Here is a 23546-nt window from a genome sequence, read left to right as displayed (position 1 = left end):
ATTGATGAAAAATGTAACAACTACTTTGATTAAACAAAAATGCAAACTGGCCTAGCAGGCAGAATGTGATGAGATCTAGAAGTTGACTTAATTTGGGGCTGAGGGTTTGGCTCAATTAGTAGAGTGCTGATCTAGTATGCATAAAACTCCAAGTCCAAACTGCAGCCCATGTTTATCTGGCATGGTGATGAGTCAGACAAACAGGGAATAGCTTTTTAACCTAGGACTCTACCTGGTTGGGGATATTCGCACACCCCTCTTCTAACAATGTACTTGGTCATTCTGAGACTTTCATCTGCATGTAGTATGTAAGCCTCTCTCACTCTGAACAATGTACCTAGCAACCTGTTAATATCTGAGGACCCCAATCTCTATGGAGGTATATGACCATTCCTTCTTAACAATGGAATGAGTTTCTCCTTTCGTTAACAAGCATCAAACGTACACAGGTCTTGTTCATCAGTATTTTCATTGTGTTCAGTCACAGAAAGTGGGAAGTCCTTCTTTTTTGAGTTAGTGTTGAGTGTATGCACAATAAGGCAAACTATACCCTAAAGTGTCCTTTTAGGAAGAACCCTCTGTTTATTATCTTATGCATAATTGAACATGGATATGATTAAAATTAGATGCCTTATAGGAAGGGACATGCGTAGTAGAGAAAACATTTGTATAACAGTCTGTCAGTAAAATAGAGAACCATCCAAACTTTTTAACAACCAAACTTGTTTTAAACTCCATAAAAGGAAGTCCCAAAATGTAACTGAGGCTGTTGAAACCTTTGCTTATCTTGACCATATATTCATTTCTAATATCTGCTACTGCTTTGATTTGAATAAAGTTGCCTTGCTACTTTTTAAGATCTATGTGGGCTTTTATCTCAGTTCTTTAAATAAGAAGCCAAAACCACAAAACATCTGATCCAAACCCTGACCACCAGGAACAATGGTGCCCAGCACTCGGATATGGAGGTGAAGGATTAGAAGTTCAAGGTTCTTTTTGGTAGTAGGTTTGAGGTCATCCTGAGATATACAGAGACTGTCTCCCAAACCAAACAGCCAATAAAACAAATATTAATCAAAATTATAGGTTCACCATGTCTGAAGGCAGCCTTCTATCCCTGAGTTTGAACACATTTAGATTCTGTGTAACCATTGGAAAAGCTAGGGAAGAATTAAGAAAATTAAAAAGTTACTAAGGTGACACAAGGCAGACACACACTTAAGGATCACTCCATCTGTTTGTCCTCCACAGGGACAGACTACTTGAATGGTCTCTCTACCAAGGCATGGGGTACAGGGTGAGTTCAGTGCCCTTTGGTCAGCTGTAGGCCATGGAGGTCACTGAACAAAAGCGTCAAGCACTACAAGGTTTTCCCCAACATACTAAAGAAAATGTGCCCAAGCTTTAAAAGCTCAGACATTTAGGAAAACAAAATCAAAACAAGATGCCATATTGAAAGACACTGATGTCTAACTTCATACCATCCAAACTAACGTCAGCAATTAAAGACTTATTTTAACATTCCTTGTTTGAATATGCAGTGAAATTCAGTATTGTTTTTAAGGTTCTATTTTTCTCATAGAAAGCCAACCACGGAAGATAAGACTGTTGTAGTATATCTTCTGTAATGCAAATAATTATTCGATTTTCTCAAAAGATTGTTGAGTTGTGACTATGATAGCATTTCTTTTCATCAAAAACAAAGCAAAGCAAAGCACCTCATACTGACTATAGTATTTGTTCCTTTTCCCAAGTCAAATTTTCCACCTTGTTACAGTTCATTATTTTGAATCCTGGCTCTGTCCACATGAAACTGTCATTTTGTTTTGCCAGCTGCTGACATTCCACGTTCTCTGGAATACACATGCTGGTCTTTATGTGGTCACTCCATTGACAGTGCAAACACCAGACTGCCAAACAATGGATGGAAATGAAAACCAATGGCCATATTAATGGAACAACCTTTAGCTTCCTGAGTGGGAAAACAGAAGTTAAATGACTGTACCTGTACTATCAAACTGTGCTTATGAATCATTTTTCTAAGTATGATTATTTTGAATTTATAACTAAAATTTCATAACTGTTAATATTCATTTTAGGGGTTGGAGAGATGGCTCAGTGTTAAGAGCACTGGCTACTCTTGCAAAGAACCCAAGTTCCATTTGAAGCATCTACATGATGGCTCACAACCATCTGTAACTCCAGTTCCAGGGAATCCAATGCCCTCTTCTGGTCTCTGTGGGTACCAGGCACACAAGTGGGTCACATACATACATACATACATACTTGCAAGCAAAACACCTATACACATAAAATAAAATTTTAAAAAAAATCATGAAAATAATTTTTGTTTAACGCTGTGGGATAATCCTTCTGTATACTGTGTGAATATATCTCACTATGATTGGTTTAATAAAGAAGCTGACTGTCCAATAGCTGGACAGGATAAAGTTAGGTAGGAAAGCCAAACTGAGAATGATGGGATGAGGAAAGGTGGAGTCAGGAGTTGCCAGCCAGCTGCTAAGGGAGCAGGATGTGTAGAAAATGAGGTAACAAGCCATGAGTCTCATGGCAAAGCATAATTAAGAAATACGGATAAATTTAAATGTAATTTAAATTAAATGTAAGAGTTAGGTAGAGAGGGACTTTGTCCCACCTTAACTTGATATGACAGGCTTACCTGACCCCCATGGGAGGCCTTACCCTTTCTGAGGAGTAGATGGGAGTAGGTTGCGGGGAATAGAAGGAGGGGAAGGAAGAGGAACTATGTTTGGTATGTAAAATAAATAGAAAATTTAAAATAAAAAAGAAAGTGTCTGAGGGATGGGTTATTGTTATTTATAGTTATTTTTTATGTTGTTATTGATAATTCAAGCTCTTTCCCTCATATGAAAGTCTTCCTTATTCTGGTGTTGCTCACCAACTTTCTTTGGTAGCCCACACAATCTACTTTTCTGTATTTTTATTTCACTGTACACAGTATCCCCTACTTTCATTCATTCCATGTATTCTATCCTGCACCCCTTTATCAATCTGGAAAATGTTATGTATTTAATTATGTGTTTGAATAAATTATGTATAAAATGCCACTCTTCCCAAAAAGAGTTAGGTAGAAACAAGCCTGAGCTATCAGCTGAACACTTATAATTAATATTCTTTCTAAGTGGTTATTTGGGACAAGGAAGTCAGGACAGGAAAACCCCAACTACAGTTTTATAACCAAGCTCATGATTTTTAAATTTCTTAATACTTCTATAAAATAACTTCTTAAATTTAAAGTTCCTTAAAACCTACCCAATAACCCCAGACAGCATCCTCTCCCCTGAGTTCCATACTAGGACCTGTACCCTGGCAGCCTTACAGAAAGCTAGGCTGATCCTAGGAGTCTCAGGTAGGGCACTGCCCACACCCACAAAACCCTTTTAAGCATGCCCAACAACCCCAGACTGCACACCCCACCCACCAACTTCCCTGCTCCATATCCTGGTCTACAACTTCAGAAGAAAACTTCGTCTCTTCCAGAGGCCAGGCCAGATCTAGGGAACCTTGGTTCAAAAATCCATAGAGGCAACACTGCACTGGGCCTGAAGATATACTAGTCATTGGGACACTTAGTCATTGAAGTCAGAAGACCAGAGAGGAAAGAGAAACCAAGGAACAAAACTCCCATACAGCAAAGACAAAAGCAGGAATCAACAACCAGACCTACAATCACCTCAAATCCAAAAACCTAAATGCCAATATAAGATCATAATCAATAACAGAAAGGGAAATATGGCATCACCAGAGCCCAGCTGTCCTACAACAATAAGACCTGAACAATCCAACACAGCTAAAGCAGAAGAAAATGGGCTTAAAATGACTTTATGAAGATGATAGATGTTCTTAAAGAGGATATGAAAAAATCTGTTAAAAAATTGAGGAAAAGACAAACAAAAAATTGGATAGCAATAAATCCCTAAAAGAAAGCCAAGAAAAAATAGATGAAGGAAAGTGTTCAAGATCTTAAAATGGGAATAGAAACAATAAAGAAAATACAAAGGGAGGGAATCCTGGAAATGGAAATTCTGAGTAAGCAAACAAGAACTACAAATGCAAGCATCACTAACAGAATATAAGAGATGGAAGAAAGAATCTCAGATATTGAAGACAGGATAAAGGAAATAGATTTATCAGTCAAATAAAATGTTAAATCTAAAAATTTCCTAACACAAAACATATAGAAAATATGGACTCTGTGAAAAGACCAAACAGAAGAATAATAGAATAGAAAATGATGAAACAAGCTCAATAACCCAGAAAATATACTTAGCAAAATCATAGAATAAAATTTTCCCAACCTAAAGAAGGACTTGCCTATAAAGGTATAAGAAGCTAACACAACACCAAATAGATTAGGCCAGAAAAGGAAATCCATTCACCACATAATAAGTAAAACATTAAACATACAGAACAAAGAAAGAATATTAGAAGCTTCAAGGGGAAAAGGTCAAGCAACATACAAAGACAGACCTATTAGAATTATGCTTGACTTCTCAACAGAGACTCTAAGTCAGAAAATCCTGGATGGATGTGCTGAAGACTCTAAGGGACCACAGATTCCAGCACAGACTACTATACTCAGCAAGACTGTCAATCACCATTGATAGAGAAAACAAGATATTTCATGACAAAGTCAAATTTAAACAATATTTATGCACAAACACAACCCTACAGAAAGTGCTAGAAGGAAACCTTCAACCTCAGGAAGTTGACTACATACACAAAAACACAGACAATAAATAATCTTACACCAGCAAAACCCAAAAAAGAGAAGCACACAAATACACACACATATGCGCACATGCGCGCACACACACATACATACTATCACCACCAACAAAACAATAAGATTTGACAATCATTGGTCACTAATACCTCTCAATATCAATGCACTCAATTCACCAATAAAAAGGCACAGGCTAATGGAGTGGATACAAAAACAGGATCCATCATTCTGCTACATAAAAGAAACACATCTCAACATCAAAGATAGACATTACCTCAGAGTAAAAAAAGGTTTTCCAATCAAATGGACTTAAGAAGCAAACTGGTGTAGTTATCCCAATATCTAGAAACATGGACTTCCAAACAAAATTAATAAAAAGAGATAGAGAAAGTCATTTCACACTCATCAAAGGAAAAAAATCTACCAAGATGATCTCAATTCTGAACATATGCCACAAATCTAAGGGCACTCACATTTGCAAAAGAAACATTACTAAAGTTTAAACCATACATCGAACCCCGCATGTTAATAGTGGGAGATTTCAATGCCACACTCTCACCAATGGACAGGTCATCTAGACAGAAACTAAACAGAGAAATAATGGAACTAACAGATGTTATGACTCAAATGGTCCTAACAGATACCTAGAGAAAGCTTCACCCAAACACAAAAGAATATACCTTCTTAATACCACATGGAACCTTCTCTAAAATTGACAATATATTCAGCACGTCTCAACAGGTACAAAAAATAGATATAACCCCCTGTATCTTAACAGATCACCACGTATTTCAACAATAACAGAAAAAGTAGAAAGTTAAGTAATTCCTAGAATTCAATGAAAATGAATGCATAACACACCCAAGCTTGTGGAACACAATGAAAGCAGGGCTAAGAGGAAAGTTCATAGCACTAAGTACCTTTATGAAGAATCTGGAGAGATCTCATACTAGCAACTTAACACCTGAAAGCTCTAGAACAAAAAGAAGCAGACACACTTAAGAGGAGCAGATGACAGGAAATAATCAAACTGAGGGCAGAAATCAGTGAAATAGTAACAAAGAGAACAATACAAAGAGTCAATGAAACAAAGAGTTGGTTCTTTGAGAGAATTAACAAAATCGATAAACTCTTATTCAAAATAACTAAAATGCAGAATACCCAAATCAACAAAATTAGAAGCAAAAAGGGGGACATAAGAACAGACACTGAGAAAATTCAGAGAATTGTTAGGTCATACTTCAAAAATCTGTACTCCACAGAACTGGAAAATCTGAAAGAAATGGACAAGTTTTTTGGCAGACACCACTTACTAAAGTTAAAGAAAGATCAGATAAACAACTTAAATAGACTGAAAACCCCTAAAGAAATAGAAGCTATCATTAAAAGACTCTCTCTCTCTCTCTCTCTCTCTCTCTCTCTCTCTCTCTCTCTCTCTCACACACACACACACACACACACACACACACACACACACAAAACCAAACAGGGTCAGATGGCTTTAACATAGAATTCTACCAGGCTTTCAAAAAAGAGCTAATACCAATATTCTTCAAATTATTCTACAAAATAGAAACAGAAGGACCATTGCCAAATTCTTTCTAGGAGGCCATGGTTACACTGATACTCAAACTGCACAGATTCAACAAAGAAAGAGAATTACAGACCAATTTCCCTCATCAACATTGATGCAAAAATACTCAATAAAACATTGGCAAATAGAATTCAAGAACAAATCAAAAAATTACACACTGTGACCAAGTAGACATTATCCCAGAGATTCAGTGATGGTTCAACAAACAAAAATCTGTCAATGTAATTCATCATATAAATAAGCTATAAAAAATAATCACCCCATTAGATGCTGAAAAAGCCTTTGACAAAATACAACACCCCTTCAATGATTAAAAAACTTGGAGATATAAGATATACAAGAGACATACCTAAACATAACAAAAGCAATATACAGCAGCCCACTGTCCAAATTAAATGGAGAGGAAACTCAAAGAAATTCCACTAAAATGAGGAATGAGACAAAGATGTCTACTTTCTCCATACCTATTCATTATAGTAGCTAAAGTTCTACCTAGAACAATAAGATAACATAAGGAAATCAAATTCAAATACAAATTGGAAAGGAAGAAGTAAAAGTATTATTTGATATATGATAGTATACTGATCAACCCCCAAAACTGTTGTGGAATATTTAACTATGTAAAGATGTGTTGCATTTGTTTAACTATGTACAGATGCATTGTTCTTTTACCTTGCCTGCCTAAGGCACCTAATTGGTTTAATAAAATACTGAGTGGCCAATAATGAGGGAGGAGGTATATGAGGAACATATGGGCAGAAAGCGTAAGTAGGAGAAGAAATTTAGGCTCAGAAAGGGAAGCCAAAAAGAGAGAAATGCCATGGAGATAACAGGGGCCATTCAGATTGACATGGAGGAAGCAGGAAAATAGGACACACAGAATGAAAGAAAGGTAAAAAGCCCCAAGGCCAAATGGAGGTGAATAGAAGCAGATTAAACTAAGATAAAAGAGATAGTGGGACAAACCTAAGCTAAGGCTTAATTAATGTCTCTATGTCTTTGAGAGCTGGTGGTGGCCCAAAGAAAATTCCAATTATAAAAAGCTCTACCAGGGAACCAAACCCCTTCAACTAATGAATACCTTTATTTAAGTTGTTAGATACAGGATTAACTTAAAAAAAAAACAGTAGCCTCCGACATACAAATGATAAACAGGCTGAGAAAGAAGTCAGAAAACCAATAGCCTTTACCTTAGCCTCAAATAATAAAAATATATTGGTGTAACTCTAACCAAGGAAGCAAAAGACCTGTATGACAAGAACTTCAAATCTCAAGAAAGAAACTGAAGAAGATATCAGAATATGCAAAGATCTACCATGCTTTTGGACAAGTAGGATTAACATAGTAAAAAAAATGGCCATCTTACCAAAAGCAATATACAGATTCAATATTATCCCTATTAAAATCCCCAAAGAATTCTCCACAAACCTTAAAAGAACAATGCTCAACTTCACATGAAGAAAAAAAAACCAACAACACAGGATAGCTAAAAACAATCCTGTACAGTAAAAGAACCTCTGGAGGCATCACCACCCCTGATTTCAAGCATTTATATAGTAATGAAAGCCACATAGTGTTGGCATAAAAACAGACAGGTGCATCAATGGAATCCAATTGATGACACCAATGTTAATCCACATACCTATGGATGCCTGATTTTTGAAAAAGAAGTCAAAATTGTACAATAGAAAAAAGAAAGCATCTTCAACAAATGGTGCTGGCCTAATTGGATGTTAGCATGTAGAAGAATACAAATAGATCCATATCTATTGCCATGCACAAAACTCAAGTCCAAGTAAATCCAGACACACTGAGCCCGACAGAAGAGAAAGTGAACAATAATATCAAAAGCATTGGCACAGGAGACAACTTCCTTAATAGAATACCAATAGCACAGGCACTAAGACTGACAATAAATGATACTCATGAAACTGAAAAGTTTCTGCAAGGTAAAGGACACTGTCAAGAGAACAAAACAGCAGCCTACAGAATGGGAAAAGATGTTCATCAATCCCACATTCAACAGAGGGTTGATTTTCAAAATATATAAAGAACTCAATAAACTAGATATCAACAAACCAAATAATCCAATAAAAAATTGGGTACATATCTAAACAGAAGTCTTAACAGAAAAATCTCAAATAGCCAAGTGCTATGAGACAATGATCTTGTACCCTGTAAAGATTTGTCAGTTGTATTGCTTTAATAAAATAATGATTGGCCAGTAGCCAGGCAGGAAGTGTAGGAGGGGCAACAAGAACAGGAGAATTCTGGGAAGAGGAAAGATTCAGTCTGTAGTCAACACAGAGAAAGCCAGTAATAGAGGAAGCAAGATAAGATTGCCTCACTGATAAAAGGTACCAAGCCACCTGGCTAACACAGACAAGAATTATGGGCTAATTTAAGATGTAAGAGTTAATCAAAAGCCTGAGCTAACAGTCCAAACAGTTTCTAATTATTATTGACCTCTGTGTGTTTTTTTGAGGGGGGCTGAATGGCTGCAGGGTCGGGCAGGACAGAAATCTCTGCCAACAGCCGACAAAAACTTAAGGAGATGTTCAACATCTTTAGTCATCAGGGAAATATAAATCAAAATGACTCTGAGATTTTATCTTACACCTGTCGAAATGGCTAAGCTTAAAAACACAAGTTACAACTCATATTGGAGAGGATGTGGAGCAAGGGCAACACTTCTTCTTTGCTGCTGGGACTGCAAACTTATACAACCTCTTTGGGAGTCAGTGTGGCGGTTTCTCAGAAAACTGGGAATAAATCTACCACAAGACCAAACTATAGCACCCTTGGTCATATACCCAAAGGATGCTCAGTCATACCACAAGGACACTTGCTCAACTATGTTCATAGCAGCTTTATTTGCAATAGTCAGAACCTGGAACCACCTCACCTGAGATATTTCTTCAGATGAGATGTCCCTCACCTGAGCAATAGATAAAGAAAATGGAGTACAATATTCACATAATGAAGTATTACTTAGCTGTTAAAAACATGTCAGGGAATTTGAAGGTAAATGAATGGAACTAGAAAAAAATCATCCTGAGTAAGATAAGCCAGACTGAGAAAGAAAAAACATGGTATGTATTCACTCCATCAGTGGATATTAGTTATAAGATAAAGGATAGTTGGGCTGGAGAGATGGCTCAGTAGTTAAGAGCACTGACTGCTCTTCCAGAGGTCCTGAGTTCAATTCCCAGCAACCATGTGGTGGCTTACAACCACCTATAATGAGATCTGGTGCCCTCTTCTGGCCTTTATTTATAAATAAATAAATAAATAAATAAATCTTAAAAAAAATAAAAGATAGCTATGCTATAATCCACAAACTCAAAGTGACTAAGTAACAAAGAGCGTTCATGTTGGGGATGTCAGATTTTCTTGGAAGGGGGAAATACATTTTGTGAGTAGACTGAGGCAGGTGAGGATGGGTTGGGAGGCAGAGAAGGAGAGCAATGAAAGAGACTACTGGAAAGAGGGGCGTAAAGCACTGGTGCAAGGAATCTCCCAGGAATATATAAGAAAGACCCCAGCTCAGACTCCTGGCAATAACAGATATGAATGAAGCTTGAATTGGCCATCTCCTGTGACCAGATTGGTGCCTAACCCAATTGTCATCAGAGAGACTTCATCCAGCAACTGATGAAAACAGATGCAGACCTATAGTCAAACGTAAAATAGAGTTAGGGGAATTCTGTAGAAAAGGAGGAGAGAGGATTGTAGGAGACAGAGGGGTCAAAGAAACCATAAGAAAACTGACAGAATCAACTAACCTAGGCTTGTCAGGGCTTACAGAGACTGAATCAATAACCAGCAAGCCTGCATGGGACTGACCTAGGCACTCTACATATATGTTACAGTTGTATAGCTTGGTCCTCTTGTGGGACTTCTAACAGTGGGAATATGGGCTGTCTTTGACCCCTTTACTGGCTTTTAAACCCTACTTCTCCCTGCCCAACCTTAATACATGGGGGAGTGCTTAGTCTTACTGCAACTTGATATGCCATGTTTTGTTGATACCCTATGGGAGACCTGCTACTTCCTACACAGAAATGGAGGAAGAGTGGGGTCAGGGGTTGAGAATGGATGGGGGTGACTAGGAGGAGAGAAGGGACGGGAAACTGTGGCCAGGATGTAAAATAAACAAATTTATTTTATTAAAAAAAATTGGAGTCAATAAGGTTTGTAACAGAAGAAACATGATTACACTTATTAACTACCATAAAATTTACCATATTCTTTATGATATTTGCATATACCAATTTTCTCTTTTCTTGTCAAAAGTTGTTTTTTGCTGGGCAATGGTAGAGAATACTTTTAATCCCAGCACTCAGGAGGCAGAGGAAGGCGGATCCCTGCGAGTTTAAGGCCGGCCTGACCTACAGAGCTAGTTAAAAGGTACTTTCTTTCTTAATTTGTACCAATATGAAACTTGGACTCCTTTTTATGGACTTAGTAAAAAGCCTTATCACTTTCATTCAAACACTCAGATCTATCATAATCATCTTCTAACACACTGTGATGATTAATTTACTGAGAAAGTAAGCTTCTGCACAGTCCTATGCGGGATGATTTAACCTCTCGGCAAGTCTGTGAAGGATCTTCGTGGTGAGAGTAATTGAAAGGAAGGTCTACCTTGAAAGTGAGTGGTATCATTATCTACATCCGGGTCTTGTACTACATAAGAAGAAGGCTAGCTGAGCACCAGTGCTCACTATTCTCTACTTCCTGGCAGTGCGTGTAAAGTGACCGGCTGCCTCCAGTTCCTGATGTTCAGATTTCAGTGCCAGGATGGACAGTCCCCGGCAACTGTAGGCTGGAACAAACCCTCCTTTACCCCAAGGTGCCTTTGTCATGGCATTCTATCCCAGCAGAGGAAAGGAGGCCAAAGTGTTCTGGAAGAAACGAGTTGTTTTCTGTCCAAACCTTTACTAAACGATTGACTGTCTTTTATATGAGCGTTATTCCTGTCTTCCTAACAAACAACTATCTTCGCACACCAGTATTGAGCCTGGTGTAGCCGTGGGTCAGGCAAAGGAAGAGGGTTAGAAGTACATGAACAAGTTCAGTATTTATGGGCAGAGCCTTCCAGGGTTCTGGAGCAGTTCAGAGGGTCAAATGAACCTGTACTTGTGTGTTTAGTAACAGTTTTGTTATTGGTGGACTGCATCTACAACAAATATCAAATCGCAAATCCAAGAAACTGTATAAGGATAAATATAAATATCGAAATAGACAGGGTTGAACAACAAACACTGAAAGGCATGCAATCTCTGTTGAAAAGCAAAATAAACGGGGGATTTTGGGGGGCTTGGGGAGCTATGTATGGAACCCAGGGCCTTGCACATTCTACCGCTGAGCTACACTGCGGTCCAAGGAAGTCTTTCAGTCATCAGAAGCTGTAGGCCAAAGGCAATGGTTTCATATCTTCAGAACATTAAAAGAGAATGAAACTGTCAACCTGGCTTTCTAGACTCAGAAAATAAGGTAAAATAAAGATTTCCTCTAAACACAAACACAAACTGAAAATTTATTACCAACTGTCCAAAAGAGAGAATCTGATCATAGATCTACACAAGCAACGGAAACCTCCAAAAATGGTGTAAATGCTGACATCAAATGGAAATCTTGCTAAGATCAATTATATAAAATTCTACATGAAATTATTTATATTAAAATATAAGGGCCAGAGAGCTAGCTTAGCAGGTACGGGTGCTGCCATGGAGCATCATGGATCGAAATGGATGTCCAGAATCCATAGCATGGGAGGAGCGAACTGGCTCTTTTGATGGTCACGCACATGCTATGGCATGTGTGATCCCTTTACACATAAAAATAAGTGTTAAAAAATAAAATGGCAACATCTTTGTCTTTTTGTAGTCTATCATATTCAAATCTCTAAATAAATTAGGCCTTTGATGGAAAACTGGAAGTAAACACCCAGAGGCGTTGGATGTAAGACATGCGGACAGAGTTTCTCAGTAGCCGCTGAAATACTCTGGGCAGTGTTCTCTCTAAGCTGACGGCTAAGCTGTTTATTGAGAGAGTTCTTGACATTTCTGCTGCAGTGCCTTTTCCTTAGAGTCTGCATTCCTCAGAAATCTTTTTGTTGCTTTCTTAACTCTTCTCCTAGCCTTTTAAATGTTTATGTAGGACCTAAATGAATTAAAATCTAATTTTAACATTAAACGTATTGAAATCTAGTTTTAATAATTATCTTTAAACATGCATATGATATGTTCAATGTAACCAGATATAGAAATTTTGTATATTTAATTGGGATTTACATAGTCTCACTTAGAGAAACAGATCACCAGAATTACATTTTAAGTTGTTCAGGTTTATGCTTCATGATTCTGAAAATGTTTAGTGCATATGTTCAGACATTGAACTTATTGGAACTTACAACATTCATAGTAATTGCTGCTGTGACATTCATATGATATGTATTATATATAATTTATAATATATAACTATATATATTGTTACTACATTATAATTATAATATAACTATATTCATTAATACATAGTGATATATAGTATGTGTGCATGTGTATGTTATATGTTATATATTCACGTATAAGTATATATTATATATTTATATGTTTTTGTGTAAGATTGTACACACACATATGTATATAATACATGCACATACATTTGCATAGAAACATGTGGCTCCGGTTCATTCAATGACTGGAAAGATATATATATATACATATATGATATATGTGATATATATGATATATATGGTATATGGTATGGTATTAGAGTTGCAAGCACTTGAAAAAAAATTTAAAGATATTTATCTTTTACCCACCCTTTCCTGTGTGTGTGTGTGTGTGTGTGTGTGTGCGTGTGTGTATGTATGTGTACAGGTTCTTCTGCAACTGCAGTTACACATATCCATGCTGTGGGTTCTGGGAACCTCGCTCAGCTCTAACTCAGACCCTCTGAAGAAGGAGCAGGCATTCTTAACTGCTGAGGTCTCTCTTGCCCTCATTTTAAAAATTTAATAAAATGCTCATTTTTGCTATGGCACACAACTGCAATCTTAGTACCCAGGAGACTGAGGCAGGAGGATTGTGAGGTCAATGCTAGCCTCGACTACATGGTGAGACCCTGCCTCAACAACAGCTAGCCAGCCTCTGGTCCCTATTTAAGCTGCATAGGCTACAAAGCTAATAAAGACCGGATTTGTCTAGCATTAAATCAATTTAGAAAGATGGCAAATCTCCAGTTTTTAATTTGGAGGGAAATATTGTGGACATCACACAACAGTCTACTTTTTTTTTTTTTCCAAATAAGCAAGTGAGTTATAAGATCCTGGCAGGCAAGATGGATCTGTAGGTAAGGGCACTAAACCACTGAGTCTGACAGACAACTCATGGCCCAGGGCTCACAGGGTATAAGAAACTCACTAATTCTCCCATGTGGGCCTTGACTGTACATGGCCCACCTCAGATAAGTAAATGTAAAACCTTTTAAAAACAGTATAAAGTCCTTCACATAACTTTCAAATATTTTTCATTTGTTCAGGAAATACTAAATGCTATTTTCATTAGCAATTTTTAGTTTCAAGTATATTGAAAATACATGTTTAATTCATCATCGAAGTACCCAAAATAAAATCATATGGAAGATAAAAAACCACTTTTAGGTTAAATTTTATTTAGTTTATTAACTGATTACTGGATTTGTTTATGAGGGAGTCTCGTTGTGTAGCCCAGGCTGGCTTCAACTCACAGGTCTCCTGTCCCAGCCAGGGCGTTGGGAGTGTAAGCATGTATCATCATGCTTAGCTCGGTTTAATTTTAAATAGACTATTGCTCAGAGTTTCAGTGTGAGTCTCCTAGAGCAGAAGCTAAAGGGGAATTTGTTTTAGTGTTATATGAGAATTTTGTTTCGAAAGCAAAGCAAATCATTGTACTGTGTGATTGTGATCCTTTCCACACGGCAAAGTCTTTAATCTTAAAGAAACAAAGAAGCAAAATCAAGGCAGAGAGATGGCTCACTAGGTAAATGTACCTTCTGCACAAGTCTGACAACCTGAGTTCAGTCCCTAGACCCAGATGCGGAGGCGCACATCTGTACCCTCAGCACTGCTAAAACAACAAGAGGGAGATTGAGAGAGGGGTAATTCCTGCAAGCTCCTGAGCCAGCAGCTCAGGAAGGCCTTACCTCACAAGGCAGAAGGTTAGAACCAATTTCCTTAAGTTGTTCTCTGATGTCCACATAAGCATTGCAACATACACACGTACACCCCCACACACATGTAAATACACAGAACACACATACCCACTCAGCACACACATGCACATACACACATGCATAAACACACAGCAATATACATGCACATATGCAGAAACACACCAGTTACACACTCATGTATCACACCACAATAAATTGAGCATCATTGAAATTATTTTGCATCCACATAATTATCAAAATATAGTTAATAGCCTTTGACAGCCTCCAAAGACCACACAGGTCACATTCAGGATATCCCTCTCTGTCTGACTCAGTTTCCCTGGCATTCCCAGCTCAGCAACCAGCAAAGCGCTGGCTTCCCTCTGTGCTCTGATCTGCCAGGCTCAGCCGAGGGGGAGATGAATGAGAGGGTGAAACAATGAGCAGGTTATGGCTTTCTTCCCTTGTGCACTTTGTTTTCCACGTTATGTGTAATTTTGCCAAACAAAAGAATTGAATGGTGAAGATAATAATAATTTGGTGCCGTGCAATCATATTTTAAAAATTACTAGCTTGCAGGATGATTATAGTCACAACTTCAGATTATTGCAAAAATACTTTGCTGGTCATTGTTAAATATTTTATAGTTTTTATTCCTTTGGTTTTTTTCTAGTTTTTTTTTCTTTTTGCCTACAAGAATTGCTTTGTATTGTGACAAGAACAAAATTGGCCTTGTCCCTTGTCCTATTTCCCACACAGAAGAGCCCTGAGTAGTCCAAAGCACATGTCATATGGCCTGTCAACACAGACCAGGTTACTCCAAAGGAGGCTCAGAAGTCTTCCAGAGAAGCATTTACTGGGTGTGACCTTAATTAACTAATTACTTGGAATGGGGTGAGGTGGAAGGGAAACCTGGGAATCCAGTTTAACCTTGGTACATAAAACCTGAGTATTTGAACTGTTTTACAGCTATCAAAAGATAAACTTTACATAAGTACCCTGTGCAAATACAAATTTTATGTTGTGAAATCGTTTATAAACTGATATCTGAAGGCAGTGCGTGTGTCATGGTTTTTCAGACTGGTTAAACACTGCCTTTATCACTGTGTGCCTCCCCCAGGCAGCATATGCACTGTTCCCACCAAGTGACACAGATTTCAAAAATAAGTATGATTAATTAGGAAGTGAAATGACTGATGTAAAGTTCCTGCCGCGAGCTTTCCATGTGGTCATTTGCACGTAGTAGATACTATAAAGCCCTTTAAAGGTCTTTTAAGGAGGTCTAGCAATCCTTTGAGTTAGACATTTAAAGGAAATCTTAAGCAATGTGGCACTGATGGAGTTAATACACACTGAAAGAAGAATCACGTGGGAAGGTGACCATGGGATTATGACTGCCAACATAGGTGGCAGCAGCAACTGTGAACCAGAAAATGTATTTAAAAATTGAACCAATTACTGTGACAGTGAGCGGACCAGCTTAGGTCCCCATGCCCCTCCTTGTCCGATTTGTACTTAATGTTAAACATTAACTTGAGAGTCTCACCGTTTGACAGAATGTTCCATGAAGCTCTGGAAACCTCTAGATAACAATCACTCTGATCAGCAGAGAGTGTGATACTAGGAGAAAAGCCAACTGAAATTATCCTTCTCAGAGACCCGACGTCGGCTCTCTGCTTTCTCTTTCTGCGTCTTCTCAGTGGGAAGAGCAATGTGTGCGGGTGGGGAGGGGAAGGGCTCCTATGACCTTCTTAATGTTGAAAACTCAGAGTTTATCTCTATTGAGGGCACAGGAGTCTCTGAGTCACAAATCCAGGATTCAGTTCCAACCTTGGGGTCATGAAGGGGGGCAGGGAGGTCGCTAGTGCAGCTGCCCCCTGCGGCTGGGACCTCAGGATGGGAGCTCAGCTGCAGGGCCTGGCTGTTGTCACTGCTCTGCTCCCCTCTAGCCAGGATCTAGGACCTAAGATCCCAGACACGCCTGAAAGGTACCCACTTCACTGTCCGCTGACACCCTCTGGACCTGGTACCAGCTCACTAAGGAAGCCTAAGGCTTGAACTAGGGCCCCTTGAATTCAGCTAAATGGCCATAAGTCCTTTAAACAACAACCTGCTTAAGTTCATTCTATGAAAAAGTCTCCAGAATTTACCTAAAGATGGTTCAAAAATCTACTTTTCAAGGGGAGGGGGCAGTCAAAGAGTAAAGTTTACAAGTCAGTGATCTTGTGAAACCACAAGGTCATCCCTCCTTACCAGGTAAAAACTTCAAAAAGTGGGGAGGCCATAGCAGCAGCCTGAGTCTACCCCTCAGATTTCTACTGCTTCCCCCCTCCACTGTCCAATAGAGCAGAGTCTCTTCCCTCCCCACAACACAATCTGTGCTCCTAAAAATCTGACTCTACAACGTGAGCCTTCAGTGAAGATCTTCTTTTGTGAGTGCTGGCGATGGAACCTACGGGTCTTGACATAGTAGGCAAGTGCTCTACCACTGAGCTATATCTGCAGACATTCATACAATTTTTTTTTAATTTTGAAAAACTAGGTGACAGAGTATTGCCCTCATAATCCTCTGGCAAAGAGTCCTTGTTCTTCTATCATGGCCACCCAGGGTGGACGGCTGGTCTCCCGGCTCCTGCCACAGGTGACGCTAATCACTCAGACCAGGTTTTAGTTCTAGTTTCTCTCTCTCTCTCTCTCTCTCTCTCTCTCTCTCTCTCTCTCTCTCTCTGTGTGTGTGTGTGTGTGTGTGTGTGTGTGAGAGAGACAGAGAGAGAGAGAGAGAGAGAGACAGAGAGAGAGAGCTTGTGGGGGGGAGGGGAACAGACAGACGGAGAGACATGGTAGTACCTTTCCAAGCAGTCAGAGTCCAGAGCAGGGCCTCAGACGTCTACTCTACTCTGCCTTATTCCCTTAAAATGGTGTCCCTTACTGAGCAAGACACCTTGTTTGGCTAGGCTGGCTGGCTGGCTTGTCTCACCTGGGAATGAGAGGGGTGCGGGCATAAGTAGTTACACCTGGGTTTTACCACGAGCGCTGGACCCTCTAACTTGAGTCCTCAGCACCTGCACAGCAGGTGCTCTTAGCCAGGGAGCCATCTTCCCAGCCCTTCAATCAGCTTCTGTTTGGTGGGAACTAAAGAACGTACTTCTCAATATCTGGATTACGGAAACAGTTGCTTCTAGAACCAAGTCACTTGCCAATCACGTGCAAAGTCTCTCCTGAGAGATTCATATAGCCCTCCACCTGACTCTACTTCCTAATTTTTACAGCAGAAACATTTATCTATCCTTCCATACTTTTTCTTCCTTCCTTTTTCTCCTCCTTTTTTTCTCTTGGTTTTCTTTTTGGGCTGGCAGGGTTGCCCTTGCTGGCCTTAGACTCATTACTGTAGCCCAGGCTGGCCTCAACTTCATGGTGATCCTCCTGCCTCTGCCTCCGGATTGCTGGGATCACACAGGCAAACACCACTATACCATCTGAGGCTGATTTTTCTCACTTCTCGATGCTTCCTTCCAAGTGGACTGACTCTCTGCTAGAGCGACTCTGAGTCTCCCCGTTTCTCACTCTGTCACTGGAGAAGGGAGTGATCTACGTCTCTGATTAAATGGATTAAGAGGCCTGTATCCTTTCCTGTTCCCTTTTTGAAGCAAGGTACACACAACTGTATAATTCTACTCTGTTCTTCCATGTCCTATGGATAAGCAGATTCTGTCACCTGGAGAGGGGGAAGGACATGGAACTTGGCAGAACAAGATTCAGAAACACGGAAGATCTAAACATCCAAGAGGACACACTATGTCAAGGCCTATCCATTGGTCCAACGAGTCACCAGTTGGATCTAAGAGCTCTGTGAATGTCAGACCAGAAAAGAATCTGATCTAGTAACAAAGTTCATGGTGCTTACCGATCGTGTGCACCAACAACCATCTGTATCCCCACAGCTAAGCCCAAAGAAAAGGTTCCCAGGATCATCACAAAGGGCAGTCTTTGGGAATACCCAATAATAAGCCATGCCCCTTTGCTACTTGTTGCTGTTGTTAAATACCATCATAAAAGAAACTGAGGGGAGAAAGGGCTTCTCTCTGGCTCTTAGTTATAGGATCTGGCCTAGCACAGAGAAGTCAAAGCAGCAAGGGCTGGCATCATCTGGTCATGCTGGACCCACAGTCACAAGGCAAAGGGAGAGTTGTCCCGTTCTCAGCTAGCTTTCTCCTTTGTGTGCGCTAGAACCCAAGCCTAGGGAATAGGGCTGCCATAACTGTCACAAGCCAACAGTCTTCTGAACTTCAGAGAACTGACTGTCACATGGCTAAAGAGAGCAGCAGCGTACAACTCACATGTGGCTGTTCCTAATTATGTTGTTTAATCTAGCTGCCCAGTGCAGACTCTCGTGTGACCAAAAGGATAAAATCCTTCCATGTCCTTCAGGCAGACATCATTAATAGACTACTGCACAGTAAGGAGTTAGAGGTATGTGCCTTCACAAGCACTTAAGATGCAGCGTCTCAGATTTTAATGATTCAATAGAGCCACTAAGGCTTACGAACTAACCTACACAATGCAGCCAGCTATGGGTAATGGAGGAATCATTTTAAAAAAGCTAAGGGGCCTATCAAGTCCTATCAAGCTAACCCTGGTGAGCTGCCAGAGCCCTTACTCCTATGTGAGAATCCAGTGTGTTAGACAGTGGGCCCCGATGATGCCAGACAGGAAGTGGGAGGTGAGAGGCATGAGGCTGCAGCCGGAAAAGGCTAACAAGCCAGGAACCCTGCACACATGAAGTACGTGAAGTGAGCAGATGGTGGTAATGGACATGGTTCTTACATGCTTTTGCTTGTCGGCCCTTGCGAGGAAATTGGTAATGGCTGTAGGAGTGGCGACCATTGTGACAGGAACCCCAGGAGCGGGCGCTGCAGTGGACGCTGCAGCAGGAGCAGGAGCAGGAGCTGGAGCAGGAGCTTCAGCAAGAACAGGAGAAGGCATAACAGCGGCACCAATATATCTCTTTCCCATCTTCTTCTTTAGCTTAGGTGATACACTGAGGGAAGCAGCAGGTGGCCTCATAAAATGTTGGCCTTCAGTCATGCCCTTGGCTTGACGACTCCCAGGCCGTGAGTAGAAAGCAGATTCTCTTCCTCTGGTTGTTCTCTGCTCAAAAAGAGGCAAGAATTATTCTTATTTCATCCCTTAGATTTGTACCCTCTATCTGTCCTCCCTGAGCAAGAACCTCAGAGCGGGCAGTTTCATTCTCAGTGGGTGTGAATCTGCCTTCATTCCTAGCTTCACAGCCTATTCTTGCCTGCCTTAATTAGCAGCTGGGACTGAATGTCCCTTTCACCCATTGTTCTAGGAGAAAATATAAAAACAGACAGACGTTCCTCAGGAACACCTGTGAAGATACAGTCCTCATGAAGCTGGTGAGGTGGTAGTCTGAGGTTTGTGTCAAGGTGGGAAAAGGGAAAGGAAGAAAGGAGTGAAGGAGGAATGTGTGCACCGGGGTTTGCAGCAGCCCCCCTGAGGGATGGCTTGCTGCTTCTCTTTTTTCTTCCTCTCCTTACTTTCCTCATTTTCTGTCTCCACATGCCCACCTTGTTTCACTTTCAAATGAGTCTTTTTGTAAAGACTTATTTTAATTCCTTGTGAGTGTGTGTGTGTATGTGCACATGAATGCTGATGTCCTCAGAGCTCAGAAGAATATGCTGGATCCCCTGGAACTGGAGTTTGAGGTGGTTGTATGCTAAGGAACCAGGCTCTTCTGCAAGAGCACTGTCTACTCTTGATATCAAGCACTTTGAAAAAAAAAACCTCATTCATGAGGAAGCAATGGAGAGCATGGATTCTTGAATGTAGAGAGAGAGAGCATGGTAGCCGAGATAGACAGATGGTGATGGAGTCCATACAACCTTGGCGCTTATACTGGCGTACTTTCTTCTTAATTCCATGTCTTCTTTCTGCTTATTGATCTGTAAAAAAACCAAGGGCCATACTGGTGATCTGTTATCATTTGCAAAGATTAAACAGGAGAAACCATGACATAACATCTCAAACAGATTATATGCTCCACCTATCAAGCCCAATTTGTGCTGTCCGTATTTTCTTAGAGGTGTGGCCTTCCACTGGAGCATGGTTGACTTACCAGAGGCCACATTATTAAAGGTAACTGACTCTTCTCCTAGTAGCTCAGCTCCTCACCTCTGGGTAGGACTCCATGCCTGCCTGCCCTTCCCATGCTGAGATCTGGTCTGGCTTCTGTTTGCACTGGGCTTGTGTGCGCTGTCACAGTCACTTTGAGTTCACAGGGACATTGGTCCTATTCTTACCTAGGCTGGAGGACACTGTTTCCTTTTATTCATCCCCTGCCTGTCTCTTCCAGTGCCTGACCCTCTTTCACAATGACTCCTAAGCTTTGGGAGGGTAGTGGTATAGGACAATGGTCTGTATTCTGTCGATTATATTTTAAATAAACACTGATTGGCCAGTAGCCAGGCAGGAAATATAGGCGGAATGACCAGACAGGAAATAGAGGCGGGTCCATGAGAACAGAAGAATTCTGGGAAGAAGAAAGTCCTAGTCTGCAGTCATAACCCAGCCACAGAAGAAGCAAGATGTGACTGCCTTGCCAAATAAGGTTCTGAGCCACGTGGCTAACATAGCCAAGAATAATGGGCTAATATAAGTTATAAGAGTTAATAAGAAGCCTGAGGTAATGAACTAATCAGTTTATAACTAATGTATACTTCCTTGTGATTTCTTTGGGACTTAACAACTGTAGGAAGCGGGCAGGACAGAAACCCCAACAACACAGGACAGACCACAGAAGTCCTGTTTTCTTCAAGTCTGTACTCCTTATTTTATCTTGATATCTCAATTTGCCCTCATTTTAAAGTTTTACTCATCTCTTCATACATGTATTAGTCTTGGTAGATTTATCAGTTATACCGATTTCTTTAAAAAACTCATCTCTTCCCAGCAAGAGGCATTGCTCCTGTGCTGAGCAGATCCACAGAGGTGAGTGAGTGGCTGCATGGCCTGATGGTCCAAGGAAACTGAGTCCAGGCCCCCTCTAATTCCCTAAGCTTTTCTGGCTGTCCAGGGGGTGTGTTCCCAGCTGCTGGCCTTCTTTACCCCATTCCACCTTGATCCACCTTTCATCTGCAGGGTCCCTGGATCCTACAGCACAGCCTGCTTCAGGGTGGAGGGGATCTGAGAGCCTGATCCAGTGCTGTGGAGACCTAAGAGAGGGAAGAACAAGAAAAACTCCCAAGTACACAGTCAGCCACAGCAAAGATTGGAACAAGACGCCAAGACTTTGCTGACCTCATTTGAAGGAAGAAAGAATTCTTCCATCATCCTGAAAAGCAATATGATAACACCAGAATCCAGCAAACATGCAACAGGAAGACTTGAACATCCTAACTCAGAAGTAGTAGAAGAATTTGACTTTAAACATAACCTTATGAAAATGATGGAGACCCTTAACAAGGAAGTGAAAAACCCCTTAAAGAAATGGAAGAGAAGACAAACAAAAAGTTAGAAGAAATTAATACAATCCCTCAAAGGTACCCAAGAAAACCAAGAAAAAAACAATCAAACAGGTAAATGAAACAGTTTAAGACCTGAAGACCGAAATGGAGGTAATAAAAAAATACAGACTGAGGGATGGCTGGATATGGAAAATCTGGGTAAATGAACAGCAACTACAGAGACAAGTATAACCAACAGAAAACAAGAGATAGAAGAAAGAATCTCAGGTGCTAAAGATACAATAGAGAAAATAAACTCACTGATCAAAGAAAACAATAAACCAAAATATTCTTAACACAAAACATCCAGGAAATCTGGAACACCATGAAAAGACCAAACCTAAGAATAATAGGGGTAGAAGGAGGAGAAGAATTATGGCTCATAGGCACAGAAAATATATTCAACAAAATTATAGAAGAAAACTTTTCCAACCTAAAGAAGGATATTCCTATGAAGGTACAAGAAGTGTCCAGAACATCAAATAGACTGGATAAAAAAAATCCCCTTGCCATATAATAATCAAAACACAAAACATATAGAATAAAGAAAGACTATTAAGAGCTACAAAGGAAAATGGTCAAGTAACATATAGTGGTAAACCTATCAGAATTACACCTGACTTCTCAATGGAAACCATGAAAGCCAGAAGGTCTTGGATAGATGTGCTGCAGACACTAAGAGACCATGGATGCAAGCCCAGACTACTATATCCAGCAAATCTTCTCTCACCATTGATGGAGAAAACAAGATATTCCATGACAAAAACAGATTTAAATAATACGTTGCCACAAACCCAGCCTTACAGAAAGTACTAGAAGGGAAACCTCAACCCAAGAAACCCAACAACACCCACAATAGCACAGATATCTGACAACCCTTCACCAACACAAGTCAAAGAAGGGAAATACACAAACACTACCACCAAAAAAATAACCAGAGTTAACAACCACTTGTCATTAATATCAATGGACTCAATTTACTTATAAAAAGGCACAGGTTTAAGAGAATGGATATGAAAACAGGATCCAACATTCTTCTGTTTACAAGAAACATACCTTAACCTAAGGACAGACACTACCTCAGAGTAAAGGGTTGGGACAAGGTTTTCCAAGCAAATGAACCTAAGAAACAAGTAGGTGTGGCTATACTAATATACACCAAAATTGATTTCAGACTAAAATCAATCAGAGGAGATGGAAAAGGACACTTTATACTCATAATAGGTACAATTCAGCAAGATGAAGTCTCAATCCTGAATATCTATGCCCCTAATACAAAAGCACCCACATATGTAAAAGAAACATTACTTGAACTCAAATCACACATCAAACCCCACACACTAATAGTAAAAGATTTCAACACTCCTCTCTCACCAATGGACAGGTCAACCAGACAAAAACTTAACAGAGAAATAAGAGAACTAACAGAGGTAATGAATGGACTTGAGATTCCACTCAAACA

At 39.9% G+C, this 23546-nt stretch overlaps 1 protein-coding gene across 1 annotated transcript in view; it reads right to left on the bottom strand.

Annotated features, from left to right (window-relative positions):
- Positions 1 to 23546, bottom strand: part of C14H10orf67 (chromosome 14 C10orf67 homolog) — a 121442-nt gene that overhangs the window by 35558 nt on the left and 62338 nt on the right. The window contains exons 9-10 of the mRNA XM_048461172.3: positions 20465 to 20524; positions 19386 to 19709 (exon numbers count right to left, since the gene is read on the bottom strand). Of these exons, the coding sequence (XP_048317129.3) occupies positions 19386 to 19709; positions 20465 to 20524 (384 nt within the window). The remainder of the gene's footprint in view (positions 1 to 19385; positions 19710 to 20464; positions 20525 to 23546) is intronic.

This window comes from Myodes glareolus, chromosome 14 (assembly GCF_982192425.1).
Source record: "Myodes glareolus chromosome 14, mMyoGla1.1, whole genome shotgun sequence".
NCBI lineage: Eukaryota > Metazoa > Chordata > Mammalia > Rodentia > Cricetidae > Myodes > Myodes glareolus.
Note: the sequence above shows the minus strand (reverse complement) of the source record. Positions and strands in the feature narration are given on the sequence as shown.